Source organism: Alosa sapidissima, chromosome 13 (assembly GCF_018492685.1).
Source record: "Alosa sapidissima isolate fAloSap1 chromosome 13, fAloSap1.pri, whole genome shotgun sequence".
Taxonomy (NCBI): Eukaryota; Metazoa; Chordata; class Actinopteri; order Clupeiformes; family Clupeidae; genus Alosa; species Alosa sapidissima.
Genome location: NC_055969.1, coordinates 2,832,441 through 2,852,854, shown reverse-complemented (window position 1 = coordinate 2,852,854; position 20,414 = coordinate 2,832,441). Strand labels below are relative to the sequence as shown.

General features: G+C 40.5%; 1 protein-coding gene and 1 long non-coding RNA gene across 2 annotated transcripts in view; one reads left to right on the top strand and one right to left on the bottom strand.

Moving 5' to 3' along the window:
- The window catches only part of LOC121680977 (E3 ubiquitin-protein ligase UHRF2-like), a 159,257-nt gene that overhangs the window by 57,785 nt on the left and 81,058 nt on the right, over positions 1–20,414 (top strand). The window contains exons 4-6 of the mRNA XM_042060575.1: positions 5,150–5,368; positions 5,566–5,675; positions 5,918–6,104. Of these exons, the coding sequence (XP_041916509.1) occupies positions 5,150–5,368; positions 5,566–5,675; positions 5,918–6,104 (516 nt within the window). The remainder of the gene's footprint in view (positions 1–5,149; positions 5,369–5,565; positions 5,676–5,917; positions 6,105–20,414) is intronic.
- Positions 43–19,424, bottom strand: LOC121681000. Its single transcript, XR_006021909.1, has 4 exons — positions 19,413–19,424; positions 17,357–17,360; positions 16,057–16,063; positions 43–205 (listed from the first exon to the last, which is right to left on the bottom strand). It is a non-coding gene; the product is annotated as an uncharacterized LOC121681000 (long non-coding RNA).

The following is a 20,414-nucleotide window of genomic DNA, read 5'->3' as shown; positions in this document are numbered from 1 at the left end:
GGGGGGGGGGGGTCTCTCTCACTCAACTCAGGGCATGGCTTTCTGTATGTCATTCTTTTGGTTCTTTGTTTAATACTACAGAAACTGCGGGAACAGGACGTTTATTGTAAGCAGACAGAATGTTGTCACCTTACAATAGCAAATGGTGTACCTAACTAATTGTTCCCCCACAAGAGACATCTTAATTGAATAAGGCCACATCACACTTATCACCCGGTTGCAATGGTCATGCCTTTATACTGTAGCATGCAAAGGAAACAAGTGGTTCCATTTACAAAGAAGCCGACTTGTTCAGTTTATTGTACAACTTTCTTTGGCCCTAACAGTGATAGCGGTGGACATCTTGTTAGCTTGTTTACAGTTGATTCCATTGTTGCGAAATCTGCTTCCAGGCTCAACAGTCGTCCTACTATGGCTGTTATAGTTACCATTCATAAACATTGATATGGAATGGTGATTGAACTTTTCTTACCAGATCTACTTCATATCATAGGTGTCCCGTTATTCAGAATTACTAGCCATCAGAAAAGAGTATTTCTTCTCTCTTGATGATAATGCTACTTACTGTAAGTTACCATATTTAGTAGTTTCTAAATCAAAATAGAATATAGAAGGATGTTTTCACCATTGACAAACAATCAATGTGATTGTCTGATGATATCACAAGCATATCATAGCACTTTGCATGTTGATAGTGTGTGCCGAGATTTAAGCTCCTCCGCAGCTGTTACTTTGTTGTATGGAATACATTCTTACAGCCATTGTTGTATTATATTTGTGTTTTAGGAATATTTCAGCCACGGCTGAAGTATTGATAATGAACCGCTGAAGTACTAAGTAAGGGATAATGGACGACACGGTGGCCTGTTCACAGAAGTTAATGCACGGTCGAGGTTGTAAAACGGCCCCGACGCGAAGCGGAGGGCCGTTTAATCCTCGTAAGTGCATTAACTTCTGTGAACAGACCACCGTGGAGTCCATTATCCCGCTTATTCCACTGTTGCCACTTGCGTTGTGTTCACTTCCTTTTACAATTTAAACGTTTTAATCGCTACAACTTGTCTTGTTTGTAGAACTACTTTCTTCCAACCCATATCAACTAATTTCTTAACTTGCAGGACAAACTGCCGTTACTAGTTCTAAATGGATAGTTGCTACGGCCAAAGGCCAGTCGTTAGTTCTATCTCTCCCGTTGTCAAGCGGGCATATCCCAAGATTCTGATGAACTTTAGCTTGGAAACATCGCTATTTTACTTAGCCTGCTGTCATCCATCTAGCTAAAAGCCACCTCCATCATATGCTACAATGTTGCCATGTTCTGAACGTCTGCATTTTACAGCTCGGATGCAACGTGACAGTTCATTTAAACTTCACAACGAGTTCGGCGAATTAATATACAAGTGTGATATGGCCCACAAAATGGATCTTCTTCATAGGTGTGCATATAACATACGGTTAATGGTCGTTCTAAATTACGTAGGACAATGGGAAATTCAACTAAGCAGTGAAATAAAGTGAAGATAATCACTAACACTAACTCTGTTTATTGCTAAACCGTTCAACAGTAACCTTATCAACATCAATGAAATCTGACACCTTTGTGCGGTAACAGCAGGTAGATGTTTGACATTAGTGCCTCGAGCATTCAAACCAGAGAAGAATATTCCTCTGATCCCACTAGCGAAGCAAAGCTCAAGATCGCCGGACTGAAGTCCACCCACAAGCCTTGCATATCTATTAAAATATTTATTTCAAGTGTCTTTATGGCTAAAAACATAGGCCTACTGCTCAAACTTGGTGTATCATTTCCAGCTAACAGACCTTTTGGTCTGTAAAACAAATAATGCTATCACATTATGCCATGTGCCAAATGCATATGCCAGTCTTATGCCAATCAAAACTACTCTGATTAACATTGTTAACATCCCCAACAAGAGTTTACACTTATCATCTAAAAATAGACCCTAGGTTATTGTTTGACCTAATTTTTCCTTTAATAAGCAACTAGTTGATCTAAGGTTGCTGGTAAATAGTATGGATCAAAATGAAGAGTTTATAGGCTGCAAATTCACTGTCTAAATATATGACTTATATATAAATATATGAGAATAGCAACATGTTAAGATATTGAATGTAATCTTTAATAACATTGTACTTTAGCATTTATTATTTGCTTCTGCTTCTCCTTCCCCGATCGTTCTTGACTACTGATATCCTACCACTGTCCATATGTGATTTGATTGGCAGATTATGTGAACAAATAGTGAGGGGGTGCGATACATTTTCATCCAGTTGCACGTCTTCTCTTGTTAAGTTCCGCATCAGGCCTTCACAAGGAATCACTGCGTTTTCGGTACCTAAGCAGCCATTAGAAATCATATGTTTGGATTCAGCTTGATTGATGGCTACATCTGACTGATTAGCCAATCAAATCGACCTGTTATGGCGAGGTAGGCAGGTCTGACTGCAGTTGGGCCTGCAATGTTCGAAAAGAATACCCGGAACCGTTCATCACGAATTTTGACGCTGTCTGTTTTACGTGATGAACTTCGTGAGCAACTTCTGTCAGTCAGACAGACAGACATTCACTGGAAGTAAATGTCACACTGACATGACTATGGTTATAGTTATGAACAGTAAATTGACCGTTTTTGTTTAAAAATATATATATTGATAAGCCTTCATTAAGCAAAATAATATAGGCTAATGTATGTTACGGTGTCAGCTGGACTACATGTTAACAAGATGCACATAACGTCAGCTAGCTCTGCACGTAGCTGCTAACCTATGCAGGAATTGGTAAGTTTTGTTTCATGTTTATTTGATAACATAGACTTGTAGTACAGTAGTACTATAGATGCTTGTTATCTGACCCTTTTCTATATAAAAAAAAAAAAAACTTTTTGTGCTGCTTGCAGACTGCAGTGTCTGCTTGGTTACTCTACTGTATGCTAGCTTGAAGTTGTGTTTGAGTTGGTGGCTTTGGTAAAGATGTCTGGATCGGCGTCTATGTGAAAATTATCATTTGTCTTTGGTTCCCTGCCCTGCTAGTTTAGTCTGACCTTTTATCTCTCGTTTTGTGGAAATTATTGGTGAAATCAGACCATCAGACCAGGCTATCAGACATTCTAAAATAGCCAACAAGCAGTAGCAGCATTAGGCAATACATCTGGTGACTTTTATGTTTAATAGCATGGTGGTGTGCTGACACTTTTTTTTTTAATAATTTTCTGTTGAGACATTTTCTCATAGTGTAGGCCTACCGCGAAATAGCCTACGTTTGGCAAACACTGTAGGATAGCCTACTGTAGTTCCACATGCGTAATCAGAGCAGCGCAGCACCTAGAACAGTTGCACTGTAATGTTAACGTTAAAGCTACAGCTAAATAGGAGAGCCACAGTCTGAAGCAAGTTTGCTGATGTCAGATTAAACTACTAAATGGTTTGGACACATCATTGTAGACCGGTGGCAGTGCTATATGTGCGTGCGAGTCATGAACATAAATTAGGCAGCCGATAGCCTAAATATTTCAAAGTAGTCTGCACAAACCCATACTTGAGTACACTTGGTGTTCACTTTCAATATGATATGGACTAAATTGCACGTCTTTACTGTACAGCAGCAGGCAGCAGTTTATAATGTACTTGTGAATATGGGTGGTAAATAAATAGCCTAGCAGCCTACTTTGCTGCTGAGGATGATCTGTTAACCAATAAGCAATCGGAGCATTAATTGTTTGTGTAACAAAGATTCTATTGCTACACAAACTCACGTAAGAGAGAGAAAATTTTTCCCCCCACCATGAAATGCTGGGAAATTGCACATTTTAACGCTGAAATGTAAAAAAAAAAATCTCCCCCGTAACGCCCCCCTATTATTATTTTTGTCAAAAAATAGTCATCATTGAAGGCCTAACCACTGAATGCACGGTCCGCCACTGATATTAAGTAAGGGATAATGTTTAGAACACCGGTCATTATTGGGAAAATAAGTCCCAACAGGGCGAACCGGACCCCGACACGCAGCGGAGGGGTCTTGTTCCGCCCTGAAGGGACTTATTTCCCCAATAATGACTGGCATTCTATACATTATCCCGCTTATTACATGGCTACTTGCCAAAACAAAATAATAAACTCCCCACAATATAACTTGAACCTACATAGCCTAGCCTATTTGTTACCGTTCATCATGGCATTTGCTGAGAAACAAATATTGTAGTTCGCAACAACACACGCTGAACTTGAATCAAACATTCTTTAGAACACAGCTGATCAACCGTCTGCTTTCACATTTGAATGAAGTTCCAGTCCTTGAGTAGTGATATGAAAGAAACACAAACTCCTTTACCATTGACAGCGGTCATTGTTTTTTTCAGAGCTAGACCTGAGACCAGAGCTAATGACCGCTAGAACTTTTAGGAAATCCCATTCGAGTCAATGGAGCGTTGTACTTGCATTGTGAAGAGCCGTGTAATAAATATCAATAACCTTTAACCTTAACCATAGTTTCACACTTGCTCAAAGAACAGACTCCGTCAACAGTCTAGTTGCTCCAACAGGCAATATGTAAGGGATAATGTATAGAACGCCGGTCATTATGGGGAAAATAAGTCCCGACAGGGCGAACCGGACGCGGAGGGGTCTTGTTTCGCCCTGAAGGGACTTATTTTCCCATGATGACCGGCGTTCTATACATTATCCCACTTATTATACAGCTACGAAAAAAATAAACTCCACACTCCAAACTTTACACTTATTTGTTACCGTTTCGTCGTGGCTTTTGCCGAGAAACAAATAGTTCGCAACGCACGCTGAACTTGAATCAAACATTCTTTAGAACACAGCTGATCAACCGTCTGCTTTAACTTTTGAATGAAGTTCCAAGCACAAACTCCGTTGCCATTGACAGCGGTCATTCTTGTTTTCAGAGGTCCTTTCCCAAGAAATAATGACCGCTAGAACTTTCGGAAATCCCATTCAAGTCAATGGAGCATTCTACTTGCATTGTGAAGAGCCGTATAATAAGGTGTAAATAATCTTATCTTTAGCAGAGAATGTAACCATTATTGATTATTCCATACTGCCATCACTAACACCAGCAGATTACATAATTGGTGGTGACCTTAACAGGCATACTCTTTCTCCCCAGTTACCCAGAGAATGGCATAGTAGAGATGTCACCAGAGGATGTGCGTCCGCGGGCTCGGACCCTACTCCGTTTTGACCAGCTCACGGTTGGACAGGTGGTCATGGTGAATTACAACATTGAAATCCCGGAAGAGCGGGGCTTTTGGTATGATGGAGAGATAACAGCCCTCACCGAAAGATCGAGGACAAATAAAGAGGTCAGAGTGAAGATTCTTCTCGGGTGAGTGAAGCAGTGGCTTGAGGAAAATTGAGCACTTGATGATATGATGTTCTATAAAGACACCATTTATTATTCATATTTTGTAACTGAGCCTCTGGCTTTAGTTTGTTTAGTTTTGTCTCTTCACTTTTACTATTTATTTGTACAAATGAAGTATTGCTTTTTAAAAGGCTGTCTGTAAACATGTTCTATTTCAGGGGCCCGGGTGATATTATTGGAGACTGCAGGGTTGTCTTCCTTGATGAGATCTATGAGATTGAGAGGACAGGAGCTCCCGCGCTCTCTCCATTGGATGGAAAGTTCAAACGTAGGCCAATGTTCACATTAAATAATATCTTTCTCAGGATTAGGGTGCTGGATAAAAAAAAGATGGTGTACTGTTTTAACCTATTAAATGTAGAAGCCACTCTCAGCTAATACCCCATTTTATACAGCTATTGACAATTGATATTTTGCCATTTTTGTGTGTGTATGTCTCTCTCTCTCTCGTGTGTGTGTGTGTGTGTGTGTGTGTGTGCGTGCGCGCATGGTGGGGGTGTCTCACATCAGGTAAAAGTGGGCCTGAGTGTAAGCACTGTAAGGCGGATCCGGATGTGGAGTGTCGCTTCTGTTCATGTTGTGTATGTGGGGGCAAGCAGGATGCTCACATGCAGTTGCTGTGTGATGAGTGCAATATGGCCTTCCATATCTACTGCCTCAACCCACCACTCTCCACCATCCCTGAAGATGAAGACTGGTTAGTGCACATGCACACATGCCATTGCCTCACTCTGCTAGTGAGCATATATTGTATAATTTTGCATAATTGTCATTAAAGACCCACTCCAACCATTGATCAACCCCAAAAAAACACAGGTACATATTCATATGTTTTGAATGAAACAGTATCCCTTCATGACCTTGAAACAGCTTGTATGCATCTGTACACTCTCTGCCTCATCTCCAAGCTAATTGATTCCGTCCCTGACACTACTTACAAATCTGCCTGCTTGCACCATAGGGCTCCAACATGAGTCTCTAAGCATACGTTGGAAAGACAAAGAGAGCAGTCAAACAACCAATTTCAGAGCATAAAACAGCCATCAGTACAGGAAGCATGGACTATGCCATTGCAAAACAGTACCATGAAGCCAACCATAGCTCTCTTGCCACTCTACATTTTGTTGGACAGAGAGAACAAACTACCAAAATTGCAGTCTCTGAGAGATGTATTGGATTTCTACACTTAACACAATGACACCTCCTGGACTTAATTATGATTTTTAGTTTCAAATATTTTCACAACATGAAAATGTATGACCTCAGTAGGAATCGTTAAAGTGTCATATTGTTATATTGTTACATAAATCCGTTCCGGCGCCGTCAGGTGTGGCAGCCTACTCAGCAGCTCCGTGTCTTAGTGTTTGTTTCTACGTCTTTGTTCTACTTTTTGTTTACTTTTTATTTCGCAACTTTTTGGATTACACACTTTGAGGAGTGTTTTTATTCTATCCTATGGATACGGACATATTACAACGCTCCAGCGACAGCAAGCTTGTGTACACAGGGAACCAGCTGATCGCACTACGACGGAATGCTGGCTGTGTTCGCGACATTCCAGAGGAACTGTGGTGCTTTCGGGGTTGCAGAGCGGGAGTAAAAGTGAAGACGAGGCGTCGGGAGAAGAAGTGGAGATACAAGCCCTCAGTTCCATCGATTGTGATGGGAAACGTGAACTCACTGGCTAATAAGACTGACGAACTGGATGCCCTGGTAAGAAACCAGAAGTTGTACAGGGAATGTAGTTTGTTATGCTTTACGGAGACGTGGCTAACAAGCCATATCCCCACTTCTAACGTTGAGCTGCCTGGCTTCAGTGTAGCTCGTTTGGACAGAGACCGTAAACTTTCTGGCAAAAAGAAGGGAGGCGGACTGGTGCTGTACATTAACAATAGATGGTGCAATCCCGGACATGTAACAGTAAAGGAGACTGTATGCTGTAAGGATGTGGAGTTATTAGCGGTTAGTCTCCGTCCGTACTACATGCCGAGGGAGTTCTCGCACGCAATTGCTGTCTGTGTTTACGTTCCACCTCGAGCTCTTCCGGATACAGCGTGTGACGTCATCCACTCCACAATCGCAAGGCTTCAAACCCAACACACTGACGCCTTTTTTGTGATCTCTGGCGACTTCAATCACATAACACTGGATTCCACACTCACAAATTTTTACCAGTATGTTGACTGCCCTACAAGGAAAAACAGGACAATAGACCTCATGTATGCAAACGTGAGGGATGCATACAGTGCAAACCCCCTCCCCCCACTGGGAAAGTCAGACCACAACCTCATTCATCTCCAGCCAATGTACAAGCCCAAAGTACAGAGGCTACCAGTTCCCACACGCACCTTCAAGAAGTGGACACCCGAAGTGGATGAGGCTCTGAGAGACTTCTTCGAGTGTACTGACTGGAGTGTGTTACAGAATGGAGAGGACTTGGAGGAGGTCACACAGTGCACAACTGACTACCTGAACTTCTGCATGGACATTGTTGTTCCCACCAGAACTGTATGCTGCTTTCCCAACAACAAGCCTTGGATAACCAGCAATGTCAAGACCCTTCTCAACAGGAAAAAGATGGCGTTCAGAGAGGGGGACATGGCAGAGCTGAGGCGCGTGCAAGGGGGACTCAAATTCAAGCTGAAGGAAGCTAAGGAGGATTACAGAAAGAAGGTGGAACAGAAGCTGCAGGAAAACAACTTGAAGGAGACATGGGACTGCATGAAGGTTATCACTGGCCTGAAGAAGAACAGCAGCTCTGTGGAGGGGGACCTGGACAGGGCGAACCAGTTGAACCACTTCTACAACAGGTTTGACTGCCCTGCTCCAGCTCCAATGGCGGTGGTCTGTCCACCATCCCCCAGCCCCCACCCTCACACCCCCTCAATACCAGCGCAACACTCACCTCCATCATCACAGGCTATCGTACCCCCACCATCACTGGATTTTGCACCCCTCCCCCACATGGCGATCATGAACAATGAGGTGACAACGACCTCAGTCAACAGCCATCAGACACACAGATCCCAGATGCATGTGAGAATCATGTTCTTTGATTTCTCAAGTGCTTTTAACACCATCCAGCCCCTCAGATTGGGAGACAAGCTCTTGCAGATGGGTGTGGACGCTCACCTGGTAACCTGGATTACAGATTACCTGACCGAGCGCCCACAGTTCGTCAGACTGAAGAACTGTCTCTCTGACACTGTGATCTGCAGCACCGGAGCGCCACAGGGAACTGTGCTCTCTCCAGTCCTGTTCACCCTGTACACATCTGACTTCTGCTACAACACCGAGTCATGCCACATGCAGAAGTTTTCTGATGATACTGCAATTGTGGGGTGTATCAGGAACGGGCAGGAGGAGGAGTACAGGAGCCTGGTGGAGGACTTTGTGCAATGGTGCAAACTCAATCATCTTCAACTTAACACTTCAAAGACCAAGGAGATGGTGGTGGATTTCCGCAGGTCTAAGCCCACTCTGCTACCAGTCCACATTGATGGGGTCAATGTGGAGGTGGTTAGCACCTACAAGTATCTGGGTCTCCACCTGGACAATAAACTGGACTGGTCAGCCAACACTGACGCACTCTACAAGAAAGGGCAGAGCAGGCTGTACTTCCTGAGGAGGCTGCGGTCCTTCAATGTGTGCAGTAAGCTCCTCAGGATGTTCTACCAGTCTGTTGTTGCCAGCGTCCTCTTCTATGCAGTAGTATGCTGGGGAGGAAGCACAAGGAAGAAGGATGTGGGGCGAATTGACAGGCTGGTAAGGAAAAATGGCTCTGTAGTTGGAGCTGAACTGGAGTGCATCACTTCACTATCTGACAAAAGGACCCTGAACAAACTGATCAACATCTTGGACAATGAGTGTCACCCACTCCACAGCACTGTTGTTAAGCAGAAGAGCCTGATCAGCTGGAGACTTCGCTCACTGCCTTGCACAACTGGCAGACTGAGAAAGTCATTTGTCCCCAGGGCCATTGAACTGTTCAATGCCTCACTTAGGGGAAGAGGAGAGATGGACTTCTCTGCATAGTCTGTCTGCCTCTTCACCCCCTCCATGTTTGGTACTGTCTGTCCAGTAGCCACTTGTACCACTGTCTTTATGCCTCACTGTTTGCGTGCTATATTAGCACATCAGCACATATGCATAACCCCCCCCCCATGCCACAGCCGAACTGTGGCCACACTTATACATTTTCTTAAATAGTTAAATATATAGCCTTTACTTTACTTTATTTCTGCATTGTTGCACTGTTGACTTACTCATTTGCACTATCACCATGACCACCATCACCATTGCACTACCATCATGACACTCATTCACACAGAGCACCTTAGAGCACCTTACCATACCTTACTATGCACAGAGAATCACAGGCTCAGTCCCTGCCTCAGTCATTGCAAGCGCCTCTGATTTATTAATCACCACTATGTGGATACTGTTTTTAGAATTGATTTAGATTAAGTGTTAATTAAGTGTATAATTTGTATTTTTGTCATTTGTATTTTAGTATATTTTTATATATTGTATTAAGTGTATAATTTGTATTTTAGTATATTTAGCATATTCTTTATCTTCTACTGTCCTTACTGCTTAGTTGTGTTTTTATATTATATACTTTAATTACTCTTTCTGCTGTTAAAGAATGTGTTTGTGTTGTATGTATGCTGCTGCTGAGACCTTGAATTTCCCCTGGGGATCAATAAAGTATCTATCTATCTAAATACTTACCATTTCACTGTATTTCTCCTAAGGATCCCTGAAAACATAGTTCAAAGTATTTATATGCTTACAAAATGGCTTTGTCTCATTTGACATTATTATTTGTATGTTGTAATTATACAAATCACAGCATGTAAATAGGAAAATGTTGAAGTTCTTTTGTCACTATTGGGAGGTGTAGGCTATTCTAGCCTGTACCTGTGCTAAGCTAGGCTAGCGGTGGGTGTGTCAGACCGAGTAACTGCATACACAGAGATGAGAAGGCTTATCTAACTCTGGGGAATACAGTAAGCCAAAAAGTCGGCGTGTTCCTTAAAAAAAAAAAACAGGTGTGATCTCAATAAGAGCCGATAAAACAGGGGTCTCAAACACCCGGCCTGCGGGCCAAATCCGGCCCGCGTCTGGCCCAAATCCGGCCCGTGACGTATGTCAAAATAATAATGTCATCCGGCCCTTGAGACTATTTTTAATTGCGACAAACAAGGATACTGATTAAAATAGACGATAGTTCCAAGTACGGTGACAAATCTCATTTGTACTCTGCTCCACTATGTGCTAGACATCCAGAGCTTCATTCAAACCCAAAATCGCTGCGCAAAGTTTTCAGGAAATACTTGTATTACACGCGAGAAACACAAAGACGTGCATTTGTAATGACGCGGAAGCGATGCAGGCCATAGTGTTGCAGAAATTGAAGCAGAAATTAAGCAGAAATAGGCCTACACCAAATGTTGAAAAACGTTTACGTGTGATGAAGTCTTAGGTAGGCTATGCTATTCACCTATTCTAAATCTGAAGGAGAATATCCTTTTGGAGATTATGATCGATCGATCGTCTATTGAATGGAGGTGCTGGGTGCTGTCTGCGTGTATACGACGGTGTCCACTAAGCATACCATGCTTATTTCGACCCTCTGCCCAACATAGCTTGGAGGTTGCAGTGGTAATCGTGATGATAGTGTCCGTAATGGACGTGGTACAGACAGCAGGGCTAGTAGAAATAGGGCTCTAAACTACAAAGTCACCCGCAATATGATGCGAACTTCTGATTACCCGCGATAGGAACTGATTTGACCACAATACTTTATTGTAGGCCTTGTGGTTTAGAAACCATATACATCTTAGGTGTTGGTATACATCTTAGGTGTTTTCCTGTTAATTTGTTATGTGGGTAATATGAAAAAAGGAAAGTAAACCTGCTCAAATATGTTCATCCAGTATTTAGAAAGGTGCATAATTTGAGGTGCTTGCCATCTAGTGGCAAATTAGATGGGTAAATTTACCCCCTTCATAAACTTTTGTTTTACTCAAAGATGTTTACATTTACAGTAGGACTTTATCTCTGACCACTTTCAAGCCAGGGCCTTTTGAAATTTTGATATAAAAATCCAATGGTGTTGCTTTCTTAACCCTGACACCTATAGTTTGCCAGGTTTAAAAAAGTTATGAGAGGAAAATATTTTTATTTGGTGTGAAACACACACATACCTGTTTTTATGCTTTTCATTTGTTTTATAATTTGTATTAATATTTATTTTATCATTATTTTATTTATAAGCACAGGTGTCTAAAACTAGATAAAAACACTTGCACTTTCTGTTTGCAGTTGTATGTGGTATTTGAAAAAAAGAACATTCAGAGAATTTTCAGAAATAGCCGGCCCTCCAATCAGATGACGTTGGCAGAATTGGCCCCCAGCTCATTTGAGTTTGAGACCCCTGCGATAAAAAGATGAATAAAAGACATTTCAAGACAAGAACATTTCCAATTTCCAATCACATGTCAGAACCTATACACAAAAGAAATGACTCATTTTTGTTCATGGTCTGATTAAGGCCATCCAGCTGAAACATTAACATGTTTATTTGCCGTGACCAAAATAAATAGGTGAAAATGGGATCAGTCTACCTTCATCTAAAAAAGTACGTAGGAGGGCGGAGCCAGGCTAATACCATGATGCCTCCACCTTCAAACCTCACTGTTGGTATGATATTTTTAGGGTAATGCATAGTGACATTTCTCCAACAAATATGATGTATAGTATGACATCCTAAAAGTTAAATGTTGCTCTTGCCTGATCAGAATACATTCTCTCAGTATTTCATAGGCTTGTCCAAATGTTGTGTAGCAAGCTTTCAACAAGCTTCAACATGGTTTTTTTCTTCAGTAATAGCAAAGTCCTTTTAGGTAAGTCCCTCCACTCGGCGGCCATATACCAACGTTTTATGGGCACTCATCGGGCACAGTCTTTGGGTCGAACTGCGCGTGCGCAAGGCTTCACGACACCAATCTTGCTCCAGCGGCGAGATCACAACACATGATTGGCACGATGTCTTCACAACACACCATATGATTGGCTCAATGTATTCACATCACACCACATGATTGGCTCAATGTATTCACATGTCGACGTTTTGCCGAGGAAGGGGTGGGATATGTGTAGACAACGGCCATATTGGTGTGACAAACTAGCCCCATGCATTTCTATGGAGTATTTTTTGAGTGCTGTGTCTCCACATTAAAAAGTCTCTGGTAATAGTCATGCGGGGTGAGCGTGCATAGAGGCCATGGTGGTGGAGTGCATTAGCTATGATTTTCTCTAACAATTGTAGTCTTTCTGGAGCTTTCTCCGAGTGGTCCTTGGCTCTTAGGCTACTCTTCTGACTTCCTGGTCAGAAATCTTGCGAGGAGATCCTGTGCATGGCCGGTTGATGATGCAGTGATGTTCCTTCCACTTGCAGATATTGGTTCCAAGAGTCCAAAATTACTTTAAGGCATTTAAGGCACTCCAATTCGGAAGTTTTGAAATGCATCTGTAAGCAGTTCCATTGATATGTTCATGTTGTTGATATGTTTTGTGCAATAATGTTGCAAAGGTCTTGGGAGAGCACTTTGCCTTTACCCATCATGAATCATGAAATGTTTCTTGTGTGACACCTTGGTAACGAAAAACCTTTTTATAGCCCATCAATATGTGGGTCATTCTATAATTTGGGGTACATTTTCAAAAAAAGAAATCTTTATGGAATCAATTTTGAACAAGTATGCTAATTAAAACAACCTTTCAACAATAACAATGCTTTATATTTATTTTAGATCCTAAATGACTTATACACCCCGTATTATTGACTGTCTCCAACTACAGATTCATGAATTCAACTTGACTATAAACATAATGTTATTGAGTCTAACAATCTATTTTTTGGAGATTCATTTACTAACTGTTATAACATCAGTTACATACAATGTCTATTTTCTGTATTATGCAAGATTTAAGTTGTTATAAAACAGCTTAAAATTCACAAAAACTTTTTATATGAAGCATGACGCCTACACGGAGAGATGTCAATTCCTCTGGTGGGAAACTTTGGAAAGGCAGTGAGAGATGTTAAGCTTCTTCTCTCATTAATTTGAGCAAAATATTGAGGACACACCAACAGTAGATTAATTATTCGTCAACTCTGTTGTTGCGTTATTGGAGTGAAACTTTTTTCTAATTTTTAAAAAACAATAATATGATTAAAATCCATGAAATTCTGACTAGTAACTAGTTTGAGGTTAGGATGTGGAGCTAAGCCACAAAATGATGGACTAACAGAGTCATATGTGTTCAATAGCATTTAATGAGTGTGTCAACTCTGTTTAAGATTTTGCTCTTAAAATTATGACTAAATATGTATTTTGTTTTGAATGTATATCAGAAAATGTGTGATGTACAACTAATATTTTAACCACAGAATTTCTTTTTAAAATGTACAAAGCTAAAGCTTTAAAGCTATTTTAAGCTGTTAAAGCTATCTTTTTTTTTTTTTTTAGAAAATATGCATCTCTTGGAAACTTGCCAGTGGAATGTGATGTGTTTTTCTTTTTTAATTTTAGGACAAAAAGTTGCAATCTCATCAAATTTAAAGTACTTCAGTGACTGTAGAGACAAAAGTTCTCTTAGGGAAGACATAATTTAAAAATGTATCACATTTGCTAAATATATATACTTTACCGAGTTTGTCTCTAACAGAGTTGACAGATTTTTCTGTTAGTACATTATTTTTACAGGTTTAAGCTCAGCAAATACTTGTCATGTTAACTTTGAAGTGTGTTCTATGACTATTGTGTAATGACGAATGACGATGACAAAGTTAATGTCATGTTAACTTTGAAGTGTGTTCTATGATGATAAAAACTCATTCCATTTTTTATTTTCTCTCTAAACTTGAAATGTACCCACAAATTATAAAATGACAACCCAGCTTATATTAATTTGCACAGGTAGGAGGGATAATTACTGTCTAACTACTTACAGATCCCAGCTCGTTCCTTGCCTTTGTGTACTGTTTTTTTTAGAGTGTTCAATACTTTTTTCCTGTGCCATTCCACTTTTTTACTTATAACTCTACTTATGGATATTAATGTTTGGATTTTTTATATGTGTGGATTGCCTAAGTTAATACTACGGTTAGTCTCACTGGAAGTATAGTTACTGAAAAAACTGTTGACGCGTCCCCCGCTGTACATACATACATACATACATACATACATACATACATACAGTACATACATGCATACATTCTAGGGGTGTCACGATTCGATTTAATTTTTGATTTTAAGGTACGATTCGATTCAATTTTCAATCTTCTTAAATTATATTACTATTAATGCAATTTTTATGTTTACTTTTTTGCCTTATTTCCAGTTCTGTTTTGGGGGCTTTTATTTTGAAACCGTTCCTTGTGGCTAGGCTACTGAACAGAACAGACAACTAGACATGAACATAGAGAAATTAAATAACACAGAATGATAATTTGACTGTTATAGCACACACCAAAGAGACACAAGGTTGGTGTTCACAGTCAGTCACTTCAGTCACTTCAGAATTATATTGCACTGTTAGTGTACATTCTATGCCTTAAAGTAATTTTGGACTCTAGGCTATATATAGAACTTCACTTGCAAAGTTGAGGCTAGCCTTAATGTTAATTGATGTGAATGAAGAAACACACTGGTCAATAAATAATTAATGACTGATTCATTTAACTCAGATTACACATTTTTAAAGTTCTTATTTACATTACATTTAAGGGTGCGGGTGATTCTTAAATACAAAGTGACATTTAACCTTCTAACACTGTTCCAGTCAAAAATGACAGATTTACACATTCCCTGTACCATAAATATGGCATTTTTTATCAGATTGCCTCAAGATCTTATGATATCCTTCACAAAAGGCTTTTGAACACATAGAATTTATTGTGACTACTTTCTTTAAATTTTGAGTAATTTACTCAACTTAGAAACACTTTTTTGTTTACGGTCATAAATGACGGCAATAGGAAATGAATGGGAAAGAGTATAATTTTCATCCAGGAGATGAAAGACATCTCCTTACACACACTCCTACAACTAACTACCAATGTTCCCACACATGCATGCATGCACACACAGAAGCACACACACACACCCACACACATATACGCACACACACACATACACACACATGTTCACCCACTCTCACACACACACACTCAGTTGTCAGTCCATGTTGTCATGTTGCCACTTGTGAGTGTGACCCACCAATGTTTGCACACATATGTACATACAGAAACACACCCACCTACACACACACATGTACACCCACTCACACACAACACACACACACACAGTTCATGTTGTCATGTTGCCACTTGTATATGTCAACCACCAATATTCAAACACACATGCATGCACACACACACAAAAGCACACACCCTACACCCCCCCCCCCCCCCCCCCCCACACACACACACACACACACACAGTTCATGTTGTCAGTTCATGTTGTCATGTTGCCACATGTGCATGTGAACCACCAATGTTTGCACACACATAAACACTCACACCGACACACACACACACACACAAACAGACACACACACAGATACACACATTTACACCCACTCTGTCACACACACAGACACACACACACACACACACACACACAGTTCATGTTGTCATCTTGCCACTCGTGCATGTGAACCACTAGTGTTCGCACACATATGCATTCACGCACATACAGAAAGACACACACCCACAAACCCACACCCACACACACACATTTTGTAGATGTTAATGTTCTAATAAGGCTCTCTTTACAATAAATGTTCTATTAAATAATACTTTTTGTCATGGTATTGGTATTTAAGAGCAGTTAAAACTGTCCGGTCAAATTTGACCGCGAACAGTAAATTAAGGGGGGTAGCAACGAACAGTGTTTAAAGGTTAAAATAACTTGTATGCCAATTCATGAACACACTATCTTTGTAGACCATACCTGCATGGCTCCAGGTGTTTCTCTAGCTTTGCCAACTTCTCATATTCAGCATTTGTTGGGAGGGCCAGATTGTGCCTCTGCTGAGACAGCGTTGTGTGCAGTGCATCTCTGTTGCGCCTCATGCACTTGATCATCTCAAGGGTGGAATTACACCGTGTTGGAACATCTTGGCTCCTGAACTTGTCCAAGGGAGGCTTGCTGGACATTCAGCTCGTCTGAATTGGCCGGACTGTGTTTGAAATGTCCGACCACTTTACGGCACTTGGCCAGTGCACCATCAAAACCACCTTCCCGAAGTGACATTACAAAAGCTTTCTGTACAACATGTGCAACACAGGGCAAATGCTCGAATGGCAGTATCCTCCCTGCTGCCACCATATTAGGATTGCTGTCTGTTCCAATAGTGCTGATTTTATCAGCTAAGAACGTCAAGAAACTGCCTGGCACACGCTTCTGCAAAGTGAGGCTCCTCTGTTTTCATCACACCTAACAGACAGACAAAGTAGATCAGAATAAGTTCACTACTAGTAGTGAACAACTAGCAATCATCAAGAAGCAAACATAATGTGGTGGTAATTCGTATACAGTATATCTGAACATATGATAAAGTCAGGTACAAAATTATTTTTTCATTTTGTTTACATACAAGAGGAAAATAAAATTACAGAGGGATTTCAGGATATCTGCTTTCATTACCTAGGAAATCAGAATATACTGTCCATAGCCTTAAACTTTGTATAATAAGTGTATAACTGGAAAGTTTGGTGTACATAGGTGCTACATAGGCTGAGATGAAAACAGCCTTGGAACACAGCCAAGAGATTCCGTTCTCAGCCTAGACTCGCCTTTGAACTTCGCGATTGGTTACGGATACAAAGGAAGTGTCCATATTTGGATTGCACAATGCCATGCAGGAAAAACAGAGCTTTCCAACGGTACTACACATGATATGTTTTGTATCACAGTCGCGGTAGAGCTTGAAACGTTAGAAGGCTAACTTTTGGTGAATTTAGGAGAAATATACAGGCGCGAGTAGACAAAATGTAATGAAATAAACACCTAAATGTTAGCCTGACGAGCCAGACCCACATTAAAATGTAGGGTCTGGGCACTCACCGTTCGCAGTGCTCAGTTCGAGGGGCGGAATAATCAGTTGTCTTTCAAATTCCCTCTGCACGCAATAGGACAGCGGCAGCGTTATGAGTCCCATGCGTTTCCCACCAGCGGGCTAGTTGGCTAGTTCAGACGTTTGCCAACTTAATAAAAGCTTAACTCGTGTCACACTGTTCGCCAGCAGCAACATCCATCTTATTTGTTTTCAAGTAGCAGGGAATTCAAGCCAAACCGTTGCAACTCTGCCATCAATCATTATGTTAAGCCCACCTAACGACTCTATACACGATTTCATTGGCCTGATTAAGTTTCGATTTCTGGAGCTCACAAGCCAACAGAGAGTTGCTAGACTAGCCCTGGCCGCTAGGGGCGCGTCTAGATTTCTAGGCTACCTAAATGTGTAAATCGGACTTTGTTGTTGTAGTAGTGTGAAATAATACATGCTAAGGTAGCAAATTAGCCCAAAATCTCGAAAGTTGAAAGTCAGTCAACTTTATGGTAATGAATATACCCAACCCTAGTGAGGATGCATACACATTGAGCTTTAAAATATATTTTCCATAATGACTTGGAAATGTTCATCATGCAAGTCAAGATTGGGTTCTATTTGTCGTCACGTTATAAAACATAATTATGTTTGGCTAGCACTGGGTAGCAATTAGCCACATTTTTTTGCTAGAAAAGAAGCCGACTAGTTGCTGTCTATGGCTATTGTACTAGAAAGTATAATGTTAGCTGGCTAATAGCAGTCATGAACTTCTGAAAGTGATGCCATCAAACATGAACAAATCAGTACATTTTTGTACCTCACCTACACTTTACTTTTAACTATTTAGAAATGTACAATACCACCTAGGTATCTTGCTATTCAGAATTTGAGTCTGGAATCAGAGCACTGGGACGTGATTATGGGGTGTGTTTCAACTTATACAGGGGGAAAAAAATGCCTCTGCACACTAATGGATAGACCTAACCAGTCAGAGCAACAAAATAGCCTACCGTGAATCCTGTACTGAGTGGCCAATCTCTTAGGCTTTGTTTCGTATGAATTGGAAAAAAGGTCTAGGAGGAGATGGATTAGTTTCGCTTTAGAGTTTTGTGAAAATGGTAGGACAATGTGAATGTTGTAAAATGGCTGTGGCTGGATTCTTTAGATGCTGGAACTCTAAAGGAAAAGTGGAAAGAAAAATTTGTCAAATAATTTCTTACAGTTCTGGAGATATGAGCAAAAGCGTAATTCTTATTATTATAGTGCCTCCTACGGTCAGAATTTTTTTTGTGTGTGAGATCATGCATTGATTTAGGACATGGTGAAAATTTGGTGAAAATGTGGTGTCTGAACCTATTACGGTTATAGCTGCAGACACTGTTTGGTGCGGCGGCTGTAGCACCCCATACCCTCCCACCAATGGACAGAATTTCACAAAATGTTGTGGCCATGCAAAGAATGTCATATTGATGGACTCTACCAAGTTTGGATAAGATTGGACATTTTGACTTATTGCAGCGCCCCCTGTGAACAGAATTTCACAAAATTCGGTGTGCATCCAAAGAATGTTGTATTGATGATAGTCAATTTTAGTCGATTAATTTTGTCGATAGTCGATTAATTTTGGTATTTTTCTTAGACTAATTTCTTAGACTATTTTAGTCTTAGTCTTGTGACGAAATGTCATATTTAGTCATTCAAATATCATTTTTGTTAGTCAAGTTTTAGTCGACTAAGAGTCTCGTCATTTTAGTCTAGTTTTAGTCAAAAGAAAACTAAAGGTATCTTAGTCTTAGTCAGTTTTAGTCAACACATTTTAGTCTTTTTTTATAACAAATTATTTCTGATTACCATTTGAGTCAAATAGTGTTTCACACATCTCAATTTTCCAACAATATTGTGTGTCCACAGGGCTACTCGTCTGTTATAATTACTCATTCTGATTTTTTGTCAGTCAGTATGTTTACATGCACAGGTAAGTCGAGCTACAGTTATAGCTCGGCTGGGATTTGACCATAGACAGTAAAAGATTTAACTGGACCACTGTCATATTCGTAGACCAGTGTTTCTCAAAGTGTGGTCCGGGAATCACTGGTGGTCCGCAAGCTATCCCAAGTGGTCCACGAGCAGACGTGGCAAAATATAATATAGATGAGTTGTTTGCAATATTGAACCAACTTGTATGTAAAAACAGTTCTGCAACACTGTCTATGTAAGATATGCCAGTTTAAATCATACAGTATGAATCCACACAATAAGCAAAGTGCAAAGACAATAAGCAAGGTGGTTCAGTGAGTAGGCCTATTGTGTAGACTAATTATAGGCTACTGTTGAAGTAAGTCTGATCTTTTTTTTTTTGCTAGGGTTAGTTAAGTGGTCCTGAAACTGAAAAAGTTTGAGAAACACGTCGTAGACCAAAGTATTAATGTTTTACTCCGCCTCGCTAGATGGCGATATGCGCCCAAACACAACACACACAGACTCTCCATCTTAGCCATAGCTAACTTGCTAGCAAACTTTCCATATTAGCTTACTTGCTAGCAAACTTTGTATCATCAGTCTAACTAGTTAAATAGTTGACATTACATGATGAACATTTTCGTATGGACATTCTGGGGGATGTTAATTTGTATGAGAGAAGCTTTAACTTCTGGGTATGTAGCATTGTGGCATAAAGCTTAGGTAGTTAGCTTGCTAACTCTGGCAGAAATCTCCAGTTTTCTTGTTCCATGTAGTTTCGTGTTGCAGCAACAGCACGTAGACTAGCCTACAGGAAAGCTGTTGCGTATGAACTCATTCGGAATATTTTGAAAACGTAACAACTAGATATTCTGTCTTCTCATTTTGTAGACGAAAATGAAGAGAGATTTTATCTTA